This window comes from Salarias fasciatus, chromosome 14, assembly GCF_902148845.1.
Source record: "Salarias fasciatus chromosome 14, fSalaFa1.1, whole genome shotgun sequence".
Taxonomy (NCBI): domain Eukaryota; kingdom Metazoa; phylum Chordata; class Actinopteri; order Blenniiformes; family Blenniidae; genus Salarias; species Salarias fasciatus.
This window is the reverse complement of record NC_043758.1, coordinates 12001469-12023601: the sequence shown is the minus strand read 5'-3', so window position 1 is coordinate 12023601 and position 22133 is coordinate 12001469. Positions and strand designations below refer to the sequence as shown.

At 43.5% G+C, this 22133-nt stretch overlaps 1 protein-coding gene across 1 annotated transcript; it reads left to right on the top strand.

The window, feature by feature from the left end:
• Positions 1–2753: 2753 nt before the first annotated feature.
• Positions 2754–15013, top strand: LOC115400728 (potassium channel subfamily K member 13-like). Its single transcript, XM_030108746.1, has 5 exons — positions 2754–3090; positions 6445–6989; positions 7072–7254; positions 13919–14123; positions 14661–15013. The coding sequence occupies exons 1-5, from the start codon at positions 2754–2756 to the stop codon at positions 15011–15013; spliced, it is 1623 nt and encodes a 540-aa protein (XP_029964606.1).
• The last annotated feature ends 7120 nt before the right edge of the window (positions 15014–22133 follow it).

Here is a 22133-nt window from a genome sequence, read left to right as displayed (position 1 = left end):
GCAGCTGTGGCTCGGTTTGTAGAGCGAGTCATCTCTCAGTTGGAAGGTTGCAGCTTGGATTCCCGATCTGTACATTGACCTTGAGCAAGACACTGAATCCCAAATTGCTCCCAATGGCTGGACCGCGCACCCTGCATGGTCGATGCTTCCATTGGTGCACATGAATGGGATCGATAATGTAAAGCCTTTTGAGGTTGCTCAAGCGGCTGAAAAGTGCTCTATAAATTGAATCTGTTTACCACTGACTAAACATGGGTCTGAACTGAAATTGGCCAGTGTAATATGCTAGTAGTTATCTGCCCTCATTCTTGCCAATTCCTGCCTCTTCTGCAGGGGGAAATATAAAATAGGAATATGTTAACAACTATGAACTAGTAAGGAAAGTGGGATGCGTAAAGTACTGTAACTTAAGTAATACCACAGTGTTCTTGATATTGAACTGGAACATTTCTTTAATGAGCTTAAGAGATGTGACCTGAAATCTTGTATGCCCATTTTCCTAACGTGCCACAAAGCTACTGATGAAAGTGTGTTATTGCTGAAACCTTACTGGAAACACTATTCATTTCTTCAACACTACCCACAGGAGTGGTTGTATATGGCAGCATGTTCTCCTGTAGAATACGCTACCTGCCAGCATTGATGTCTAAAATCTGTGAAAAACAGAAAGCTATGAATAATCTGTCTCTTCTGCAAGCGAGGGTTTGATCAAAACTTTACTGATTTTAATTTATTGTCGATATTACTTTGTTTAAATAAGCTGTTGCCTGTCACATCCTGGAGCTTTATTATGTACGAGTCAATATCCTATGGAGTCTACTATTTCTGTTTACTGTAAAATGTAATTTAATTAAATGTAGACTTTTTTTATAAGATCCTCGTACCTCATATTTAAACAAAGACAAATTATAATCCTGTCCAAAAATCTGCATTTAAAACTTGAACATATGTTTTGTTGACCTGGCTCTCTCAAGATCGACTTGACCTTTATGTGACCCCTGAAGTGAAATGAGTTTGACACCCCTGCTTCACAGAATCCCACTAAGGTGACACGGGACTGTATCCACAACGTTCATTTGCTTCTGCTCTTTGTTTCTCCTACATGAATTCTGCAACAACAATTGGCATGATGTTCAACATTGTTATTCTTCCATTCTAATCTCACTTCCAGTTTAGCAGAGGTTCTCATCTGGAAGTAAAACTTGCTAACGTGTACAAGACAGACCACACAGGGAGTCTCATGGAATAGACACAGCCATGCTTCAGGAGTGGACTTTAAAAGGGACTTTAAATGTTTGATGGAAGGGGGTACATTCAGCGAATTAACGAAAGAATGCAGTTGCCGCATTTTGCCTTCCTTTAACCAGCATTTATCACTACAATATAATATTCAGTATGATATGAGTATAATATATATATAGTTGCATGTTACAATCTGCTTTATTGAGACTTGAAAAGGAGCGTGAATTTTCATAATGAGGGAATTTTACCTTTTATACTGAAAGAAGTGCTCAATAAAAAGATTGTACATGGGGAGGAGTTTCTCCTTCATGCTGTCATTGTGCAAATATATACAGTGCCACAAGGACATAGGAATTCAGGACAATATCAGCAGAATGTCATTAAACACACTCACATGTATTTAGTGTTTTCACACTGAAATACATTTACTAACAACAACAAAATAAAGTGTCACCCAGTGTGACAACAGCAAAGATCTAGATCTCGAGCCAATAATATGCCAGGATTAAATTGAACATGTCTACAGTTATCATTACCATAATTATTATCATTATCGTTTCTCCAAGCTGTGAAACTGCCAAAGTAAATAAAGAGGCTTGTAATGGCAATCATGTTCAAAGAGTATTGGATGAGTCAGAAATGGAGGCGTTGGCAGAAATCTGAAATACTTGAAAAGGACTGAAGTTGAAAAGTGTCAGCTGTTGTTAACTGATCTGTGATCTGTGTTTGGGATAGTTTTGTTCTGTGTCAAACAGCCCTGATGTGAAATATATTTTAAAAAATCTGCGATTATAGAAAATTTCCTATCGCAGCGTAAACTATTGAACATACTTGGCAAGATATCGTCGGCTTTCAGGGACGTAAATCGTCGACTGTTAAAGTTCTTCTCAGATCATTTGGCTGTAACACTTACAAGGAGGTGGTGCTAATATTTTGTTTTTGAAGTGTGACATTTTTCAGATATGTGTTTTGAGCTTGCACAATGAAAATAAACATTTATTTCTATTCTATTAATGTCTAACAGTTTGGTTTCTGAACTCACGTGTTTTTTTTACCTGGATTGGACTGCCCACTGGGTTTTTCACTCAGTAAAAATCGAGGAAAGATTTGAAGAGAGTGAGGTGGGGGTGGAGTACACACGCTTGACTCATAAAAGAAGAGTAAAGGTGGATTATTGAGCTGGTGATGAGCAGTGACTGGACACAGAAATCATAAAGGTTTCCCCTGTACTGCTGAGAAATGAATTAAAGCTCGACACACCTTTGGGTGAGAACTGTGTTGTTTCGTAGAAAGTGTCTGGTTCATACTCAGGGGATGAGATGAAACCACCTGCCCATCTGAGAAATGGCCGAGAGAAAAATTACCTGGACTAACATTTGTCTCTGCTCTACGAATTGTTTACTGATGGTATCAACAGTGCAAATATTATTTCTCCAGTTGGGTCTATTTAACACACTGAATCGCTGCACAGACTACAAAGCAGACAGACAGTCTGCAGCTTTGTTGAGACAATGGGGAGAAGCCTGCCGTGCTGCTGTCCATCCCTGATCCCCAGCAGGGAGACCGCTCACTTCTACCTGCTCGGCGTCCTCATTGCTCTTTACATGCTGGCTGGTGCGGCCATTTTCTCCTCACTGGAGAGACCGGCAGAGATCCGGGCCCACAGGCTCTGGGAACGCAGGCTGAAGAAGTTCAGCCATGACTATAACGTGAGCTGTGAAGAGCTGAAATCACTGCTGCTCTACTACGAGGAGGCCCGGACCGCAGGTATCCGGACAAACCGGGGCAGAGCCTTGTGGGACGTCCCGGGTGCTTTCTACTTTGTGGGAACTGTCGTCTCTACTATTGGTAAGTCAATGGAGAAAGTCATCCGGTCGGTCCAGGAGCAGTAACTGTAATAGCTGATATTACAAAAAAATCTTGAAAGTGGTTGAAATTTAAACAGAAGCAAACTTTGCATTGTATTTCTGTCATATTTCTATTTAGAAAATAATTTAGCTGAGAATCATGAAAGCATTTGAATATTATGCAGGATAACTTGGGCCCTTTACAGTTTGCATGTAGATCAAACGGGTGCTTCAGTGCTTTGACTTCCCACGTCTCACCTATTGTGATGTACGATGAAACAAACACCTTTTTCTTTGTTGTCCACAATAAACTGTGCTATGAAGCCAGTTTGATGCTGTGTGCTAAAAAAATCAACCACAACATCAGAGAACTTTTTCAGGAAGTTTTACGATGTCGTGTTGACAACTCAGATCATGAATTTGTTTCAGTTGAAACTGTTTTGGCACACACAGGAGATGAGTGGTTTGCACGAAAACATCCAAAAATGCACGCTCGAGTGGAACTGTTTACCCAGAATTACCCATAGAATGCAATGAGTTTGTCTGGACTGTTTCTCCATGTTTGACTTGAGGTCGACTTGCGTGACCTGCTCAGGGTGGACACCGCACTCATACGTCGTCGGCTGGGATTAACTCAAACATGCAGAAACCCCAAGTTGACTTAGGTGTTTCTGGAAGATTTATGGGAATCTGTTTTTACCTTTATTTGTGCCTGTTGAAACAAGCAAACAGTAACAGAATGAGGCAATGAACTTTACAGACTCAGAAAGAAGGGTCACTCCGTCTGAGCTGATCTGTGTCATCTCTGACCATCAAAGTGAGGATGCTTGAGAGCCAGTGGAGACGGTTTGGATATGTTATAGTAGAGGATATATTGACAATGGAGGTATAGGAGATGGATAATAATAAAAAGACTGATGGATGTGATGAAGGAGAACATGGAGAGAGCTGGTGGACCAGCAGAGGAGGCCGATGACAGTGAGTGTGGGATGGAGGCAGCTGATGATCTGTGGCCACCCAAGAAGGAAGCAGCTGAAAGATGAAGCTGGTTTATTATTGTGTTTTTTGTTTTACACAGCTGGCTGTGAACTAAAAAACCCATTACGGTAAATAAAGTCTCTCAAAACTTGAACTCGACACCCTGACTGAATGAATCTGACTGCTACTGCAGACGTGACATGAAACGGAATGATTTCGAATAAGTTAAATTAGAGGGCTACTGTTCCGCCTTTCCAGTTGAAGAAAGCGTCCAGCCACAGCTATTTTTAGCCATGAGACACCATCAAACTCCAACTGACCAAAACAAGACCTGTACCTGTCCAGAAACCAGGAAGCGGACAGGCAACATCCCTGCAGACCCCTCACACCCCGAACACAAACACTTCAAACTCCGTGTATCCAGCAGGCGGTACGGAGCACTGCACGCCAAAAGCAGCAGAAACAGAGCCAGTTTCCTCCCCCAGGCCGTTGCCCTGATAAACTCTCTCCGTAAACAGAGTCTCAGGATCCACTGCAAAAAGTAATTGCTTAAAAATACTGAACTACCTCAATAACCCTGCCTGTTGCACGTCAATGTAAATTCTGTGCTCAAGATATCAGTGTAAATATTGTCTCCTGCTGTTTCCTTATATATATATTTATATATATATACATACATATATATATATATGCTCATACTATTACAAATATTGGGACTTCCTGTTTTTCAGAATGTTTGTAGTTATTTATATTTCGCTTCTATTCTGTTGCTGTTGTTTCTATATTTTTTTCCTTCACGTAGAGAGTGAACAAAAGCCGGACTCAAATTCCACGAAATTCATGAACAAAATTGGCCATTAAAGCTGATTCTGATTCTGATAATTATAGAACGTAGGAGTCTGCATTGGTTTGAGGTTCAGGAGAGCGTCACCACGTCGGCTGCACCTACAGAAGACAAACAGAAGAGACCCACCTCATCTCTGCTCGAAATCACTTTACAGCCCTGCTGTTTTCTCCTCTATCTTTGAAGACTCTGTCACTGTGGAAACTACGGGCCGGGCTGCTGACAGTCTGGATCAATTTCCGTTCTACAACAACCTTTGTATCTCCTGACCGCAGTCATTTAGAGATGCAATAACATTTAAGGGATATGCAGAATACAGGAAAATTCTTAGGACTTTGAGTTGTGTTCCTTTGCTAATATGCAGTTTTCCCACCCTGCTTTACAGGATGGCTTCCTAAATTAAGAGAGTTATTTAATTTTTTTCTGAGGCCTATTTGTTGACTGTACTTGGTTAATGATGCAAGTTTTTTTGTTAAAACCAATAAACTCTGGTTTTAGTTTTTCACTTTGTTTTGGAGTGGAAAGAAAGCCTGTGGTGTCGCACATCATAAACGCTGCTTTCCCAAATCCAGATACCTTGTGCGACCACACCGCAGCTGACGTCAGTAAGTCCAAAATGTCAAAAGAGAAGACTGTGAACTCAAGCAACAGGAACAGAGAGACCACCAAAAAATGTTTGCTTGTTTTTGTTTTTTCATGTATATATATTTATTTTCATTTAATTTGGAAGCGCAGTGAAAGATCATCTGGATGAGGCAGCAGGAGATCAGAGAACATGGGTGCAACACAGGGAAGGAAAGGCTATGCTCAATGAGAGGAGCATTGTCCTGTCATTAAAGTGAGATCAGAAATAACAAGTGTGGAGAAAAAAAACACTTTATTGCTAAGATTCAAAACACCTTCCATATTTAACTTTTTAAGAGGTTTGATTCGTCACGGCTCAAAGCTTTCAGCAGGAAGGATGGTCAGCATGTCATCGACATGAATAGATTCCCTTTCTTCAACCAAGGATGTGTTGACTAATCCTGTCATTATGTTTATAAATGAACAAAAGGAGGAACAAAGAGGAAATCATCTCTCACAGTTACCTCAAAGATCTGCAAAGGTTAATCATCATGTCAAGAATGGAGGAAGTGGCTGCTTGTTGTTTACTCACAGGGAATTAATGACTATTTCAACGTTGTACATGTTTCATTCATAAGAAATAGATACAGTTTTCTTTCAGTTGTCTTGAGAAACTGTACCAGATGTCATCCAAAGCAAAACTATATTTTGCGTGAAGTAAAGCTTAATTCATGAATTGCTTTTGTATCTTAAAGCAGTAGGTGTTAAAGAGTCGGGTGAAGGAAAAAAAGCTGTGAAGGAGTGAGGATCAGTGTGATGCCTTTTCCCACCGTTATGTCACTCTGATTGATTCTTGTGACTAACAGTGCTAATTTCAGAACCTGAATGAATAGTTCCCTTTTTCCAGTGATGATATGACATGATATGAGTTTGTACTCACTGACGTCTCTTTCCACATGATCCTCACAGGATTCGGAGTGACGGCGCCGTCCACCATGCTGGGGAAGGTCTTGCTGGTGTTCTACGGATTGCTGGGCTGTTCAGCTACAATGCTCTTTTTCAACCTGTTCCTTGAGAGAGTCATCACGCTACTCGGCCTCCTGATACTCTGGTGCTACGCAAAAAGAAGAAGACTCTGTCGGCCAAAAGGCAGAAACAGTGAAAGTAACAGAAATGAGGACTGGAAACCGTCAGTCTATCTGATCACATTGTTACTTTTTCTTGCTGCTATGCTGGTTACGTGCAGCGCTGCCTCTCTCTATTCGGTGATGGAAGGGTGGACATACTTGGAGTCACTGTATTTCTGCTTTGTGGCGTTCAGCACTGTGGGCTTTGGGGACTTTGTAAGCAGTCAGAGAAAACATCATGAGAAGACTTGGGCATATCAGGTTGCCAACTGTCTTCTTATGCTTCTGGGAGTGTGTTGCACTTACTCCCTCTTTAATGCCATCTCTGTGATTATGAAACAAGGTCTGAACTGGATCCTGACGATGCTGACTTGGATGTATAACTGTGTGCAACGCCACAGGCTACAATCCAGATCTTTGCTCAAACTTTGTTTCTCTTACCGTGAGCCGTCAGTTCGTCCTCTTGAAGATGAAACTCTGCACAGACAGCAAGAGCAAGCAGCGCCCTGCTCAGGCCCAAGCATGCTGTGGCGATCGTGTGTTCCCAGTGCTCTTGGTAAATGCTTCTGTGATGAAGCTAAAGTCGAAACAGTATGCCACAACAGCAAAGATGAAGGAGATTATGGAATACAAGAACAGAAAGGTGATCCATGTGAGGGGAAGTCAGATTATGCTCAACCACTTCCTGGCAGGCTGAGTTAAAGTATCACTGGTATCAGCAGTGATGGACAGTAGCGAAGTACAAGTAGCGGGGCTAGTCGCTTTAGTTACATTTTTCAGTCGCGAGGCGGTAGCGCCGCTCCATTTGAGTCAAGTAGCTCTTTCTGTAACGAAGCTATTTTTAGAGCCAGTAGCGACGGAAGCTACACGTTACTGTACTGTCTTGCCGAGCGTCCAGAAGAAGTCGGCTGTTTTGTGTGTGGGGAAAAAAAATCTACGGTGATTGGTTGGTTTGCATATGACGACTCACAGTTGTGTAAGGTTCCCTAATCAGAGGCAAAATAAGGCGGGTCATGCCACTCCAACCAGGAAGCAGAGTCCTACACTCATATTACCAAACGCACATGTGAAATGACGACGAGTGAAGACAAAACAAGCAAAAGGGACGGAAGAACAATATGGATAATGGCAGAAGCAGAAAGCACTTGTCCCTCTGCTGACAGGAGGCTTGTTGAATTGTTTGCAGTTTGTTTTTTAAAAAGTACGCCGGCCCGAAACATCTCCAGATGCATTTACCTAATGTGGAGACGCATTTCGCAGATTCCAAGGACACATTATGTACCGTTAGAAAGCTTAAATTCTCATGAATCCGTCAGTATAAACCACTTTCAGATGCGATTACCACAGCGGGTAATATAAACACATTTTTCCAACAAACAGCAAATAAAGTAAACAGCGCAACTCACCTTTGGAGGCTCATAACTGATCACAGATGATCCATAATCCAGATAATCCAGCAAAAACTGCCGCAGTCCAAACGTATGCATCCAGACAAAGCTAGAAAGTACAGCATTTTGTCCAAAACATGTCTTGAAATAAGCAAATAATCCAGAATTAGACGCGCCACCACGCGCGCACGCGGCGCGTTTCTCCGCGTGCGTGTCCTATAATAATCCATACTTTTATCAGAAAGTCGCGCTGACCTATCCAATATGGCGACTGAACGGTTTCCGTTGCTTATTCGTCACATTTCAACCAATCAAGTGACTCATCGCTGCCTCCGAGGACTAACCAGCCAATCGTTGCCGAAACTGATGGACCCACGTCATCTCTCGTCGTCGCGCTTCGTCGATGAATTCTGAGCCAATCACGTCGGAGGAAACGTTTGACTGACAGGGCTGGTAGCCAATGAGCTTGCTGGATGGCTGGATGGCCCGACAGCGCTGTTTTGGGTCTGCTGAGGGCTGAAAACTGGGGCCTGTTTGTGTTCCTCTCAGTCTTTGTGCTTTATCCAGAGGTGGCCAGAAAGTACTTTCCCATGCCATGTTTTCCATGTACCCAGTCAGTTCTCGAAGAGCTGGGCTGATTGTGATCACCTGGGCCCAGAACTGTTTGTTGCAGGTGATTCAAATCAGCCCAGCCCTTTGTTAACTGACTGGGCACAACAAAAACATGGCATGGGAAAGTACTTTCTGGCCACCTCTGGCTTTATCCCACACTGAAGCCTATCTGAAGTGATTTTTTGAGTACTTTATGATTTTTTGGAGTGAAAAGAATATAAAAACAGGCTAAAAACCAACATATACAATTGTACAGAGGGCATCCAGAGGATATACAGAGGATGTCCAAAATTGACCCCGCCGGGGCATAGCACTACAAATACATGTGTGAAACACTCATTTCTTGTAGTACTGCTCTGACATTTTGACCTGAACTATGTAAGACTCCAGGCTTTAGCAAAATTGTGTTTTCAAGCTATTACAGTGCTGCCACACTTATTTCCAGGTGTTTTATGAGGGAAAAAAATTCAGGCGAGAATGAAATTCATCCTAATTCAGTGTGTTGCAACATAAATAAATATGTGCCAGTAGCACCTAGAGTAATTCTGACTGCACTGGGTGAAAATACAGGTTGTCAGCTTTAAAATGAGACCCCAACCATGCATGTACTCCAAACAGTACAAGAACAGCATTCAATTTACTTTCTGTACATCTTCAGTAGAAATTTTGGGCGGCAATTGCCTGTACTATTTAAGTAAAAAAAAGTAGTGGGACTGTAGCTAGCTACTTCTGCACTGCAGCTTGTAACTTAACTAGCTACCTTTCTCTGGGTTAGCTTTTGCTGTAGTGAAGCTATATTTTATTAAGATTAACTTGTAGCTTAACTAGCTACATTTTCCAAGTAGCTTGCCCATCACTGGGTATCAGCCTGTTGATTTATTGTAGCAAACAATTCTCACTTGTCTCATAAAACTTATACATGACAATTGTACAGGAACAGACTGGTCACCAGTATCAACATCACAGTTTTCTCATCTATTATCAGGAAAAGTGTTACAACACAAATCATAATAGCGCACCTTGACACCCTGTCGGTGAAATTCAAGACTCCTCAGTGGAGTCCAGCGCTCACCTTGAACAAGTCGGTCAAGTCGGTGCCTGGATTTTTCAATCAACCTGTTGTATTCAAACGAGGACATTACGCCGCTGTGTCAGTGTTCCACCCTCAAAGGGCCCATCCTTGTTTTGCAACTTTAATGAAGAAGCAACATCTCAATTTCAATGAAATCATACATTGGCTGTGTTTGCAGCCTTCAGCCTGCCATCACACACTTTCCTTAATTTTGAAATGGGTAAATCCAGTCACTTATTTTTACAGATACTGTTGTTTATTGTAATAACATAATTAAATACGACTTAATCAAAACACCTAATGAGAGCAATTTTTTTTTTTTGTGGAACATATTGATAATAATGCATTAAGAAATAAGACAATGTGTTCATTCATTGATTTTTTTTTATATTGTTGATGTCGTTGCATATTTGTCATGACATTGTCAAATTCATTTTTTTAAGGTTGCTATATCATGAGGTTCACACACTGCACAATGTAGGAAATAATTATTTGAACCTTGCTGAATTGGTAAGTTTGCTCACTTTGATGATTAAGAGACTCTACTTTTTCATGGTTGTTTACTGATTATGGCAGAAGAATAGACAGAAAATCAGTGAAAATGCATAAAAAACACACAGTATAAAAGTTGTAAAATGTGGTGCATTTTATTGAGTGAAATAAATATTCGACCCCCAACGACTCACCCAGAGTTTTGGCTTCCACAGACTGTGTGGAGCCTCTGTAGCACACAGCATGGCACAATCAACCAACTGACAATCTTCCCGATTGTTACTGATGGATCTGTAAAAAGCACACCTCCTCCAAGATCAGTTTCTTACATTCCAACTTCTGTAGCACCATAGGCAAGACCATAGAGCTGTCAGAGTATATCAGGCAGAAGACTGTAAAGCTGCACATGGGTGCAAGGGAAGATGACAAATGGTGCCATTATTGAAAAGTGGAAGAAACATAAAATGACCATCAACTGTCCTCGGTCTGGAGCTCCATGCAAGATGTGGCCTTGTGGAGTGAGGATGATGAGAAAGATGAGGCAGTAGCCTAAAACTACAAGTCAGGAGCTTGTTCATGGTCTGAAGGCAGTCGGGACATCCCTCACCAAACAAAATATTTGGCAACACACGGTGCTGTAATGGACTGAAATGTTTTAGCACCAGGAAGGCGTCCCCGATCTAGAAAAAACACAAATACACGCCTGCATTACCTTTGCCAGTAAACATCTGAGAAGGCTGAGAGGGAGTGCTGTGGTCAGACCAAATCACATTTGAGCTTCCACTCGCCGTATTTGGAGGACAAAAAAGAATCTACTACATTATATGTCAAACGAAAGATTTATGGCCCCCCAATAAACCCCTCCCCGTGCCATTTGTGGACCATTTGTCCAGCGTTTGTCCACTGCGCATTTGTCCCCCCCCCCCCCCCCCCCAAACTTCCTTCCGTCGGAGGTCTTTTGAAGTTTTTACGACGGGTTAGGTGTTGACACATCTGAAGGGATGAGTAGGAGCCAGACAGACGGTTAGAAGGGGGTGAATTTATATTGTACCCGGAGATGGCGGAGAAACGTGTCATGAAGAGGTTATATTACAAGCCGAGTCATCCTGGTAGTTTCGGCGGGGTAGAGCGGCTTCATAAAGCGGTTCAAGATGAGACGGGAAAGAAAGTCAGGGTGGAAGATGTGAAAGACTTTTTATCATCTCAAGACACCTATACTCTGCATAAACCGGCTAGGATACATTTTCCAAGGAACAGAGTTTTTGTTACAAGACCTCTCAAACAGTTTCAGGCAGACCTTTGCGATATGCGAGCGTTAGCGGATGAAAATGATGGGTATAGTTATTTACTCACGGTCATCGATGTGTTTTCCAAATTAGCGTACGTGCGAGCTTTGAGAAAGAAGACTGCGGCGGAGGTGGTGTCTGCCTTTGAATCCGTCTTTCGCGAGAGCAAGACGCCTGAAAAACTACAGACTGATGCAGGAAGAGAATTTTTCAACAAAAGTTTCAAGATTCTGATGAGGAAACACAACATCGTACATTTTGCCACAGCCAGTGATCTAAAAGCCTGCGTGGTTGAAAGATTTAACCGAACGTTAAAGACCAGAATGTGGAGATATTTCACTGCTAAGAACACTAGACGGTACGTGGAGGTCCTACCAGACTTAGTAAAAAGCTATAATAACACTTACCACAGCAGTATAAAAATGCGTCCGGTTGATGTGACTAAGGAAAATACCCGCCGTGTGTTTCACAATCTGTACGGTACACCTACACCACGAGACAAGAGCAAACAAAAATTAAAGGTAGGATTTAAGGTGGGCGATGTTGTCAGAATATCAAAGTTGCGAGGGGTCTTCGATAAAAAATACGAACAGAGTTTCACGGACGAAGTTTTTACGGTGTCAGAATGCATCCCGCGTACTCCGATGGTATTTAAACTCAAAGACTTTGACGGCGAAGTGATTGAAGGTTCATTCTATGAGCAGGAGCTTCAGAAAGTGGATATGGCTGGAGACAGGACATATCATGTAGAAGAAATTCTGAATAAACGTACCGTGAGAGGGGAAAAGCAGGTCTTGGTGCGGTGGAAAAACTGGCCTGAAAAATTCAACAGCTGGGTGAAGGCCGCAGATTTAAAAGATATATAAAAGCCTCAACCGGTTACACAGACCATCATTCCATCATGTACGGTTCGAGGGATAAGGGGTTTTACATCACTCTACCCTCCAACGCAAGCTTGGAAGTTTTCAAAGATAATAAGAGTGACAGTTTCCGTGTAGATTTAGCACAACACATTGACTTAATAGGAGAATGGGAGGTCGCTTTAACAGAGATTTCCTATCCACACACATGGTATAACGTACCTCATGAGAAGGCTTACTTTGACTGGAGGCGGAAGCCTCGAGAACCTGGGACAGAGAGCAAAGTTTCTCGTCATTATTTTCAGGGAGGACATTTCAACAGCGTACACCCATTAAAGCTGGAGCTGGAAGCCCAATTTAAAAAAGTCTATGCCGATATTGTTCCCGTATTTAATCACAACCTAAAGAAATTTGATTTCCTGGCAAGTGGTAAAATCCATGTATGTTTCTACCCACCTTTGGCATACATGATAGGACTCAAAGCCGGAGAATGGTTCAATTTTGAGGAGAAGACAGCTCCCTATCCCGTAGATTTAAGGGCTGGTTTTTATCATCTTTACTGTTACAGCGATGTGGTTCGTCCGCAGTTAGTAGGGGACGTTTACGCTCCGCTTTTGAGAAGCGTTGAGATCCAGGGTACATTCGGAGAGTTTGTCACACAGCGCTTCAACCCCGCCTATTATTTACCAGTGGCCAAGCAGCATATTGAAAATATCGAGGTCCAGATAAAAACGGATCAGAACAAACCAGCAAACTTCAGCTTTGGTAAATCTATTGTTACGCTTCACTTCAGACCCACAAACTGAAAACCAGTCTATATAACTCTTCAACCCGCAAAGATATCGCTCAGTACCAGACATCCTACGCGGGTAACTGTTCGTTGTGAGGTGTTGCTCCGATTTTTTTTTCCGTGATACAGTTTTATATTAAAAAAAAAATTTAAAAAAATGACACGGTTATACTCTAAACCTGACATTTACAGGTTTGTGAATTATTATGAAAATCAGGTGGGGGGAGATTTACCAGGATTTAATGGAGCCCCTATGATGTACGGTAGAGGTATAGGGTCAATGTTTTCAAAATTATTTCGTTTTGTTACACCTCTGTTCAAGAGAGGATTCGCCATTGCGAGGCCTCATTTAAAATCGGCGGCTAAAAACATTGCTTCTGATGTTGTCGGACACGTCGTGAGACGCGTGACTCGGAACCAGGAACCGGAGGCAGAGGATCAGGCAGGATCGGGACTCATGCTTCTGGCACGCAGACCTGGAAAACGACCGCCGGGGCGTCGTTTAGCAACGCGTAAAAAGCGGAAGACAAAAGGGAGCAAGAAATCAGTGCAGAGAAGAGCTCCAAAGAGAAGGAGGTCCGACGACATATTCTCCTAACCATGGCTCTTTTGCATACAAAATCACAAGAATGCACCATGTCAGAGCTGGACTTATTCGGTGCTCCGGCTACACAGTTTTCTATTGAACAGAGTCAGTATCTGGAGGTTATGCCGATATCTGCACTGACAGACGGTGGTCCCGTTGAATTTTTCATCCCTGGCGATGGGGATAGGTATTTGGATCTCGCCAACACCCTCCTTCATCTACGTTTGCAGATTGTTAACGGGGACGGGACAAATCTGGCACGGGATGCGGGTGTCGGGGTGATTAACTACCCCGTCAACACCATCTTCTCACAGGTGGATGTGACCCTGGGTGACAGACTCATTTCTCAATCCAGCGCTACTCATCCGTACAGAGCCATCATCGAAACCCTGCTGAACTTTTCAGACGCATCTCTGAAAAGCCAGTTCACAGCAGGTCTCTTTTACAAAGACACTTCTAGGGCTATGAATTCTATCAACATCGGAGCTGACGGTCCCAACAGAGGCCTGGTCGAGAGGGCGAAATTTAGTGCAGCTTCTAGCGAGTTTCATGTGATGGGTCCTCTACACGCCGACATTTTCTTTTGCGAACGGCTGTTATTAAACAGCGTAGACATGCGGATCAAGCTGACCAGAGGCAGTGATGCGTTCTGTTTAATGGCTCCGAACAATTCTGATTTCAAATTAAAAATACTAGGCGCCTCTCTGTTTGTGAAAAAGGTCACAGTCTCCCCTGCAGTGCGTCTGGGACATGCAGCGGCCCTGATGAAAGGTAACGCGCTCTACCCGATATCCAGAATCAATGTGAAAACTTACTCGATTCCACAAAACTCGAGAGTATGCAATCAGGAGAATCTTTTCCTAGGGACGATGCCTAAATACGTGGTTCTAGGGCTGGTCAACCATAACGCATTTACTGGGCGGAGGGACATGTGCCCTTTCGATTTTCAACATTGCGATGTGGAATATCTAGCTCTCTGTCAGGACGGGAGACAGATCCCTTCGAAAGCTTTCCAGCCACGATTTGACCAAAGCATTTCGGTCAGAGAGTTTTACAATCTGTACACCGCCACCGGGAGACACCTGAAAGATTTACCTCTATGCATCGACAGGGACGATTTTGAAAACGGCTATAGCTTATTTGTTTTTAATCTAAACCCTGACGAGGACGTGGAAGCTCTGAACCCCATTTCAAGCGGAACTTTAAGACTGGAGATGAGATTCAGGGTCCCCTTACCGCATACAGCGACTCTGGTGGTTTACGCAGCGTACGATACTATCCTCGAGATCAATTCGAAACGACAGGTGCTGGTGGATTATTACTGAATAAAAGGATGAACACGGCTGAACTGGAAATACTCATGAACCATCTGTTAGGTGACACGTTCTGCGGTGTCTGGGCTTCGGATGAATTACAGAACCATCCCCCGTCAAAGTTACCAGCGTATTATATCGTAAACACCCACCCTCACTATCTACCCGGTGAACACTGGTTAGCAATCACGCTGGAAGAAGGAGGGGTTTCCACCTATTTTGACTCCTTCGGATTAAGTCCTGACAACCATTATTATCCGAAAAGCATCCTTGGTTTTCTGGAAAATTATGGTGGGACGAGAAACATCATTTATCACAACCGTCAACTCCAACACGAGCTGTCTACCGTCTGCGGGCATCACTGTGTCTTTTACCTGTGTCATAGAGCCAGTGGTTTGTCTTACAAACAAGTGCTAGCTCGCTACACAAACAGTGTGATACATAATGATGTTTTAGTGAGAAAGTTTGTTATGAAATTTCAACGATGCATCACTGCTTCTCCTTCGTCTTCTCCACATCAACTCGCATGTACGTTAAAAATGTTTAGAGATTGTTATAAAATATGAATTGTATTGCTTTGCTTTTGCGAAAAAAAAAATCAGAGTCTGTATCTCATTCATTTTTACTTTATTCACATCAATAAAATTCTAAAACACAAAAAAAAAAACTCTGGAAATGGTGTTATTTAAATCACGGTGTGAAGTCGATCCACGGAATATTTCTCTTCGTAGACTTTTTCTTCTTCTTCTTTCTCATCTCGGTACTCGGTGAGGATTGTGAAGATAGCATGTCATCATAGTCTGTATGCGTCTGGTTTTTGAGAACTCTAAACTGCTCACGAGCGAAAGGGTTAGACACCGCGCTCTCAGGGACATTCAGCTCAGATAATGTCTCAAGAAACAGCTTCCACCCTCGTGGCTGTGACTTTGGGGGTTTCTTATACGCAGCTGTTAAGTTTTTCACCAGATCAATCACATGAGAACCCTTTAACGGTTTACCTCTATAGATAAACTCTCCTCTGGAACTCCAGCCGCTGTCGGTCTCCGATAACTTATTTAAAACATACTCTGCATTTTTGCGATCACGGGTAGGTAGGTTTGTTAATATCTCCTGCATTCCCTCTCGCTTCTCTTCCTCCTCCTCCTCTTCTGATCTTTTCAGCTCCTTAGCTTGTCTGTCAGACCCCTCCTCAGGAGGCAGCGTTAGAGTCAGAGAATGGAGTTCATTTTCTCCCTGTCTGACCAGGTTAAGGTAACGCTGCAACAGAGTATTGTACTTTTTCATTTTTTCATAGGCGCCAAGTCCTCTTTCTTGTAATATTTGTCTCATTTTGAAATCCAAGTCTTGTTCCGCATTCTGCCGCATGCTGCTGCTGCTGCTGCTGCTGCTGCTGCTGCTGCTGGGAGATGCATTTGCATCAGACGCGGTTGAAGCTGTGTGAGTCAGACGGTTTAGTTGATGAGGTGACACGAGATACATTTTCTGCATTTTCAATTGCGTTTATTGATCAAGCCTCCTATCAAGTTTCCCAGGAGAGGAATGGCTGTTGTTAGTAGAGGTAGAAGGAAACCACCCGTTTGCAAAACGCTGCGTTTCCGCTTTAGACTGATCTTTCTATCAGCCAGCTGTCTGAGCAAGTTTTTATGTCTGTGGAGTTTTTTAAATTGACAGCGAGAGAGAGGAATGTTCCCTTTTAACAGATTGAGAGCGATTTCGGCCAAAGACTGAAGGAGATCCGCCGGGCAGTCCTTTAAAATATCCTTCCGCTTCTTAGGCGTGGCATAATACAGAGCTTTCAGAAAGGGAGCGTTCCTTTTTAATCGCGCTGACATGTCGTCTTATCTGTTTTTTGGAATATAAACCGCAGGCCACTGGTTAGGCAGTACACCTGTCCTAAGTCTGTACTGTTCTGGACAGCTGTGTGTCAGGTCGACGATTAAATACCCGTGAGGGTCCTTTGTAGCATCGTCAAAACTCGCCAGGAAAAATGCTTTTTGTGATGGAAAGATCTGATGAGCTAATGTTTTCATCTGAAGCTTGTCACGCGGGTTCTTGAATAAGACAAAACAGTTTGAATTAAGACTGATTGTACGTGAGTATTTACCCTGATGAAACACATTTTGTGTCAGCATGAATACGGACATCTGTTTGTGGTGCCTGTACTGAGTAAAAATCCGCACCACCTCAGGATGATCTGAAGCCTCGAAAACCACATCATCTAAGACCACCAGATGTTGCTTATCAGGAGGAAACAGGGTCTCATCTTCGAATGATTCAGGCAATCCTTTCACAAACGTTATGTTTTTATTGGTCTTCTTCAGCTCGGCATACAAAGGTTGAAACGAAGTATAAATCCAAACAATATTATCCGGTTTTCGATTCATTACATTTTCACAATCCTGCAAAACACTTTTTACAAAAAATGACTTCCCAGAGCCGCTCGGGCCTGAGATGAGACATGAAAAAGGCGTACAAAATCTAGGATCAAAATCAATTTCCTCCATCGCAGTAAAGTCTGACATTTCATAAAAAAAAAAAAAAAAAAAATTATCAACATCAGCAACGAGATCAGGTTATTTACTAATAACCGAACGGTACAGAAGTACCATCCTGGGAGAGCTTCCTCTTGTCATAAACGATGCGCAGCTTTTTCGTGAATGAAGAATTTTTCAGCAGAAACCCCCTTTTGTCTCTGATGATGTTTTGCTGAGGAATGTCAATCGAATCACTCCTTTGGAATCTGAGATAGCCCTCCACCAGCTCCCTCACGCTGTCAAAGCTGACTTTGTCAGAAAAGTCACGAGTCTGAGTAATCCCCTTCACTCTCATCACCACCTTTTTAGCATTTTTTGTCTGATACGCATAAGTCTTGGGACCTGCCGCCACAAATTCGGAAATGGTGTCACCCGAGAGTTCATCCGTTAAATCCCCCAGATAATTACCCAGCTCGAGAGGCGTGTCACCATCCTTCACGAGGTAAACTAAACTGTCTGTGTCAGTATAGATCACCTTCTCCTGTAATCTCTCCAGATAACTGTAAAGCTTCAAGCGTCCGTAAGCTGTAGTGAAAGCTGCGACAAATACGTTATTGGTTCTCCCGGGTGGAACAACACACCTCTCGTTGTAATTCCACTGAACCAAAGCAGCGTCGTTGTTCAGAAAAGAAAAGTACTTGATCTGATACTTTCCTGAAAACAGATAACTGAAGAACTGTGCAGGATCAGACACGATCGAGGTCTGTGTTAGATTAGACCTCTCTGCCATCTTTCCCCAGAAGCAGTTCAGAGCCAGTTTGCAGACAGAGCGAAGCGCCGGGTTAAACCGGATTCTGTCCGCATCGAGCTGAATGCCTTGTTCCAGTTTGTACTGCTGTATGTATCTGTCCCTGCTTTCCTGATCCACCGCATCTGCCGGGTAGCCTGACGCTTCCTGTTTCCCCTTCAGAAAAGTGTGCACGTATCCTACAAAAACAGAGTCGCTACGCTCGCTAAAGTGCCAAACTTCGATGATTTTTGCAACTTTGTACCCAAGCTCCAGAGCTTTGTTGAATTCGGGAGTGACCCACACCCCCGTCAATGCACGGGCGTTTTCATCATGATCGCATAAGGTCATCTGGTTATTTATCTCAGCACAGGTGCGACAGAGAGTGAACAGCAGTTTACCTCTGGAAGATTTGTAAGGTAACACTGGGTGAAAGAGACCCCTCGGAGGGTTGACGACGGCTCGAATTAACCCAAAGTAGTTTTGAGGGTCGTCAAAATCTTCATGAATTATGGAGGGATGGCCTAAAGGATAAGCGCAACTGCTGTTTACGTACGGGTATAATGAAGTTACATCCACGTAATGCACAGATTCGCCAGCACCCGCTGTGTACCGCAGCCGCAGCGCACTCGTACGGCCTCCGTACAGAGCCTGTCTGGGGGAGAGAGGTTCAGGAGGGTCAAATTCCTTCAGAAACTCGCCTACTCTCGGATCTGATTTTTTCATCTCCAGCCACTCGTGTTCCCAAATCACACAGGTCTGTAGACCGTAGACGGATCTCAGCCGATGTAATTTTTCCTCTGAAGCTGTGTACAGCTCTTCAAAGGGCTTCCCAGTCAGAGGGCATGTTTCATGCGGCTGAAAACAAATGGGACAGCCGTGGAAAAAACAACCCTGGAACTCAAAAACCCATTCCACATCACCGATCTTTGCAAACCCGTCAACAAAGTAAGGACCTATTTGCTTCTCGCCTCTGTTTAGAGCATGCTGAATGAAAACACCCCGGCTGTGTGACACATATTCCAACCACTGGATAGAAGCATGAGAGTAACTTTTGACCTGACGACGGTAATCATCAGGAGGAGGAATGGCGAGTGTGCGAGGACGTAGAAAGTTTGTGAGAAAAACTTTCATACAGGCTGAGGATATAGTTATCCGACTGAACGGGTCAACTTTTGTCTCATTCAGAAACTGATTTCTGAATCTCACGCACCCTTCAAAGAGAATCTGGACATCGTTTTTGCAGTAAAACAAAGCTTCCTTCTCAAAGTCGAATACACCGCGAGAGACCGAATCATACCACTCCTGAAATTTCATCTGTTCGGGGCGCGACATACGCTCAAAACCATAATCAGTAGGTGGGGGGTACGGTCCCGTGTATTTCAGACTCCCTGCGGAGCTGAACTTGTGAGGGAAAAAGCCTTTTGACTGATCCTCGAACCCCATTGCTTTCGGCATATCAGAGAGACGCATGCTGAGGAAAGAGAGAGAGTCGATGAATTTTAGGTTATAGTCCGACTCACTGAGCTGCAGAATTTTACCACCCATCATAATAAGAGAGGGTTCAATACCTAATTTAACCATGGTGTTAACGATCAGGTAGCTATCGAATCCTTTCGAATTATGCGCAATGAAGACCGAGTCTTTGTAGCGAGGTTTTCTGAAATGAGCGATGAATTTCTCCACGCAGTCAAGACCGTAAGCATACCATTCAACACCGCTCAAGGTTTTTGTACAGACCAGATACGGTCTATGCACACCTGCCTGATCAACAAATGTCTCAAAGTCATAAAAAATCAACTTCTCCGAGTGTTTCTCGTCTACGTTTAAAGGCTGCATGTAACAGAGGTGACGATCCTGATTACCTGCGGTTTCTGACTCATCTGCGAGGCTCTCACCACAGGTTTTACAACGTCTCTTTATACACACATGCTCTCTGTTCTCCCCGGACAATCTTTTCCTGTATGTAATGTTACATTTTAGACATTTCTTGTAAATATCACAGTTACTAGCATACGTCTCACCACGGTTTCTCTCTCTCGGCTCGTTATGCTTGTCGAAACACTCTGACGAACGACAGGTTCTGTTACAACGATCACAGGTCACAGGGCTCCACACCCTCTGTTTACAGTCAGGGTCATTACAAACAGGACAGTAACCGCCACAGCTGTGTGTATGAGGGTTATTGTATCCTTGAAAACAGAAACTGCAAACATATAGGACACCAAGGAACCCTTTGAGGTTTTTAATCCCCGAGAAGTGGTTTTCAGCTAAGTACAAGAAAATTGGGCGAGATCGGTCACTGAAAGCTGTCTCAAATTTCGAGAGGGCTCTATTTTCATGATTTCTCATGAATATGACTATTTTCCGTTGTAAGAGCTCCTCAAATTTAGGAACGTCAGTGAAGGAGACTTCAGTCTGACTTGTCAAGCCTGCCTGGTGCTGTAACCATCTTCCCCTTTCTTCAGCCTGTGAATCATTTAATTTGGGATCTGTTAAATGTGCCAGACAAATGGAGAAACAGAGCTTGTCGGTCCTATTGTAGACGATGTAGAGGTGACGCCTCTTACGCTGTAACACCTCATGTTCAAGTGTGCATTCTAATTTTCTCTTAATTCCCCCTCGCGGGTCACGTACAACCTGTACAACGAGTTCGAGTCCTGCATCGGCAGCAACATCTGTATTTGACTGAACCATTTGATCGAGTAAATTTTCAAATGCGGGGAGAATGTTATCACCATGCTGGTCAACAGTGAAAGAAACGTGCTCTCGCACATTCTCGCCGACAATTTCCAATTGAACCAGGTCATTACGGTTAGATTCCGACCTGGTTCTCTCTGCAAGATGTTCGATGACTCTCATAACATTCTCGTAGAACTCTGCTAGATCTGGTACAGTCTGTGTATTTGGAAGGTTTAACGTCTGTCTTATCTCAACATTATTAAATCGATCACGCAAAATTCTTGATGCTGAAGCATCATTTTGCAAATCTGAATTGGAGCAAGATGGTTCTGAGTGGGGTAGACTGGGAGGAGGAGGAGGAGGAGGAGGAGGAGGAGGAGGAGGAGGAGGGGGAGGAGGAGGAGGAGGTGGAGGAGGAGGGGGAGGAGGAGGAGGAGGTGGAGGAGGAGGAGGAGGGGGAGGAGGGGGAGGAGGAGGAGGAGGAGGAGGAGGGGGAGGAGGAGGAGGAGGAAGGGGAGGAGGGGGAGGAGGAGGAGGAGGAGGAGGGGGAGGAGGAGGAGGAGGAGGAGGAGGAGGAGGAGGAAGGGGAGGAGGGGGAGGGGGAGGAGGAGGAGGAGGAGGTGGAGGAGGGGGAGGGGGAGGAGGAGGAGGTTCATGACTGACACTGGGGTATGATGCTGACGAATCGGAATGGTAACCAGACCCAGATTGAAATGCACTCGGTGATAAATTCACATCGTTTATTATGAATGATTCAGGATCTCGAACCAGGCACTCTAACAGAAAGTTTAAGTCTAAAATGCGCGCCATGGGGTTTTAATTTTTCTGAAATCACACTGCTCGGGGATTTTCAATCATTTATTTTTGAATGTCGTGCTTTACTGCTTCAGGATGTTTTCTTTCTTTTTTTTTTTTAACAGGACAAGGCTTGCTCTAAGCGCTCATCCATGAGCCGTTGCAGATCACCGTACTGAAGATATGCTATCCCACCGCGCATGAAGCTCCAGTTCAGAACGTCGGCAGCAACTGCTTTGGCCTTCCGAAGCGCCGTGTCGAAAGCAGCATTTCTAACGATGCCAAGAAGAGTCCGGTCTTCTCCCAACTCCGTATCTCGAACAAAAAAATCTAAAAAGAGGATAGAGGAAAAGTCACGTATAGGATATATATATATATATATTCCCCAATTATG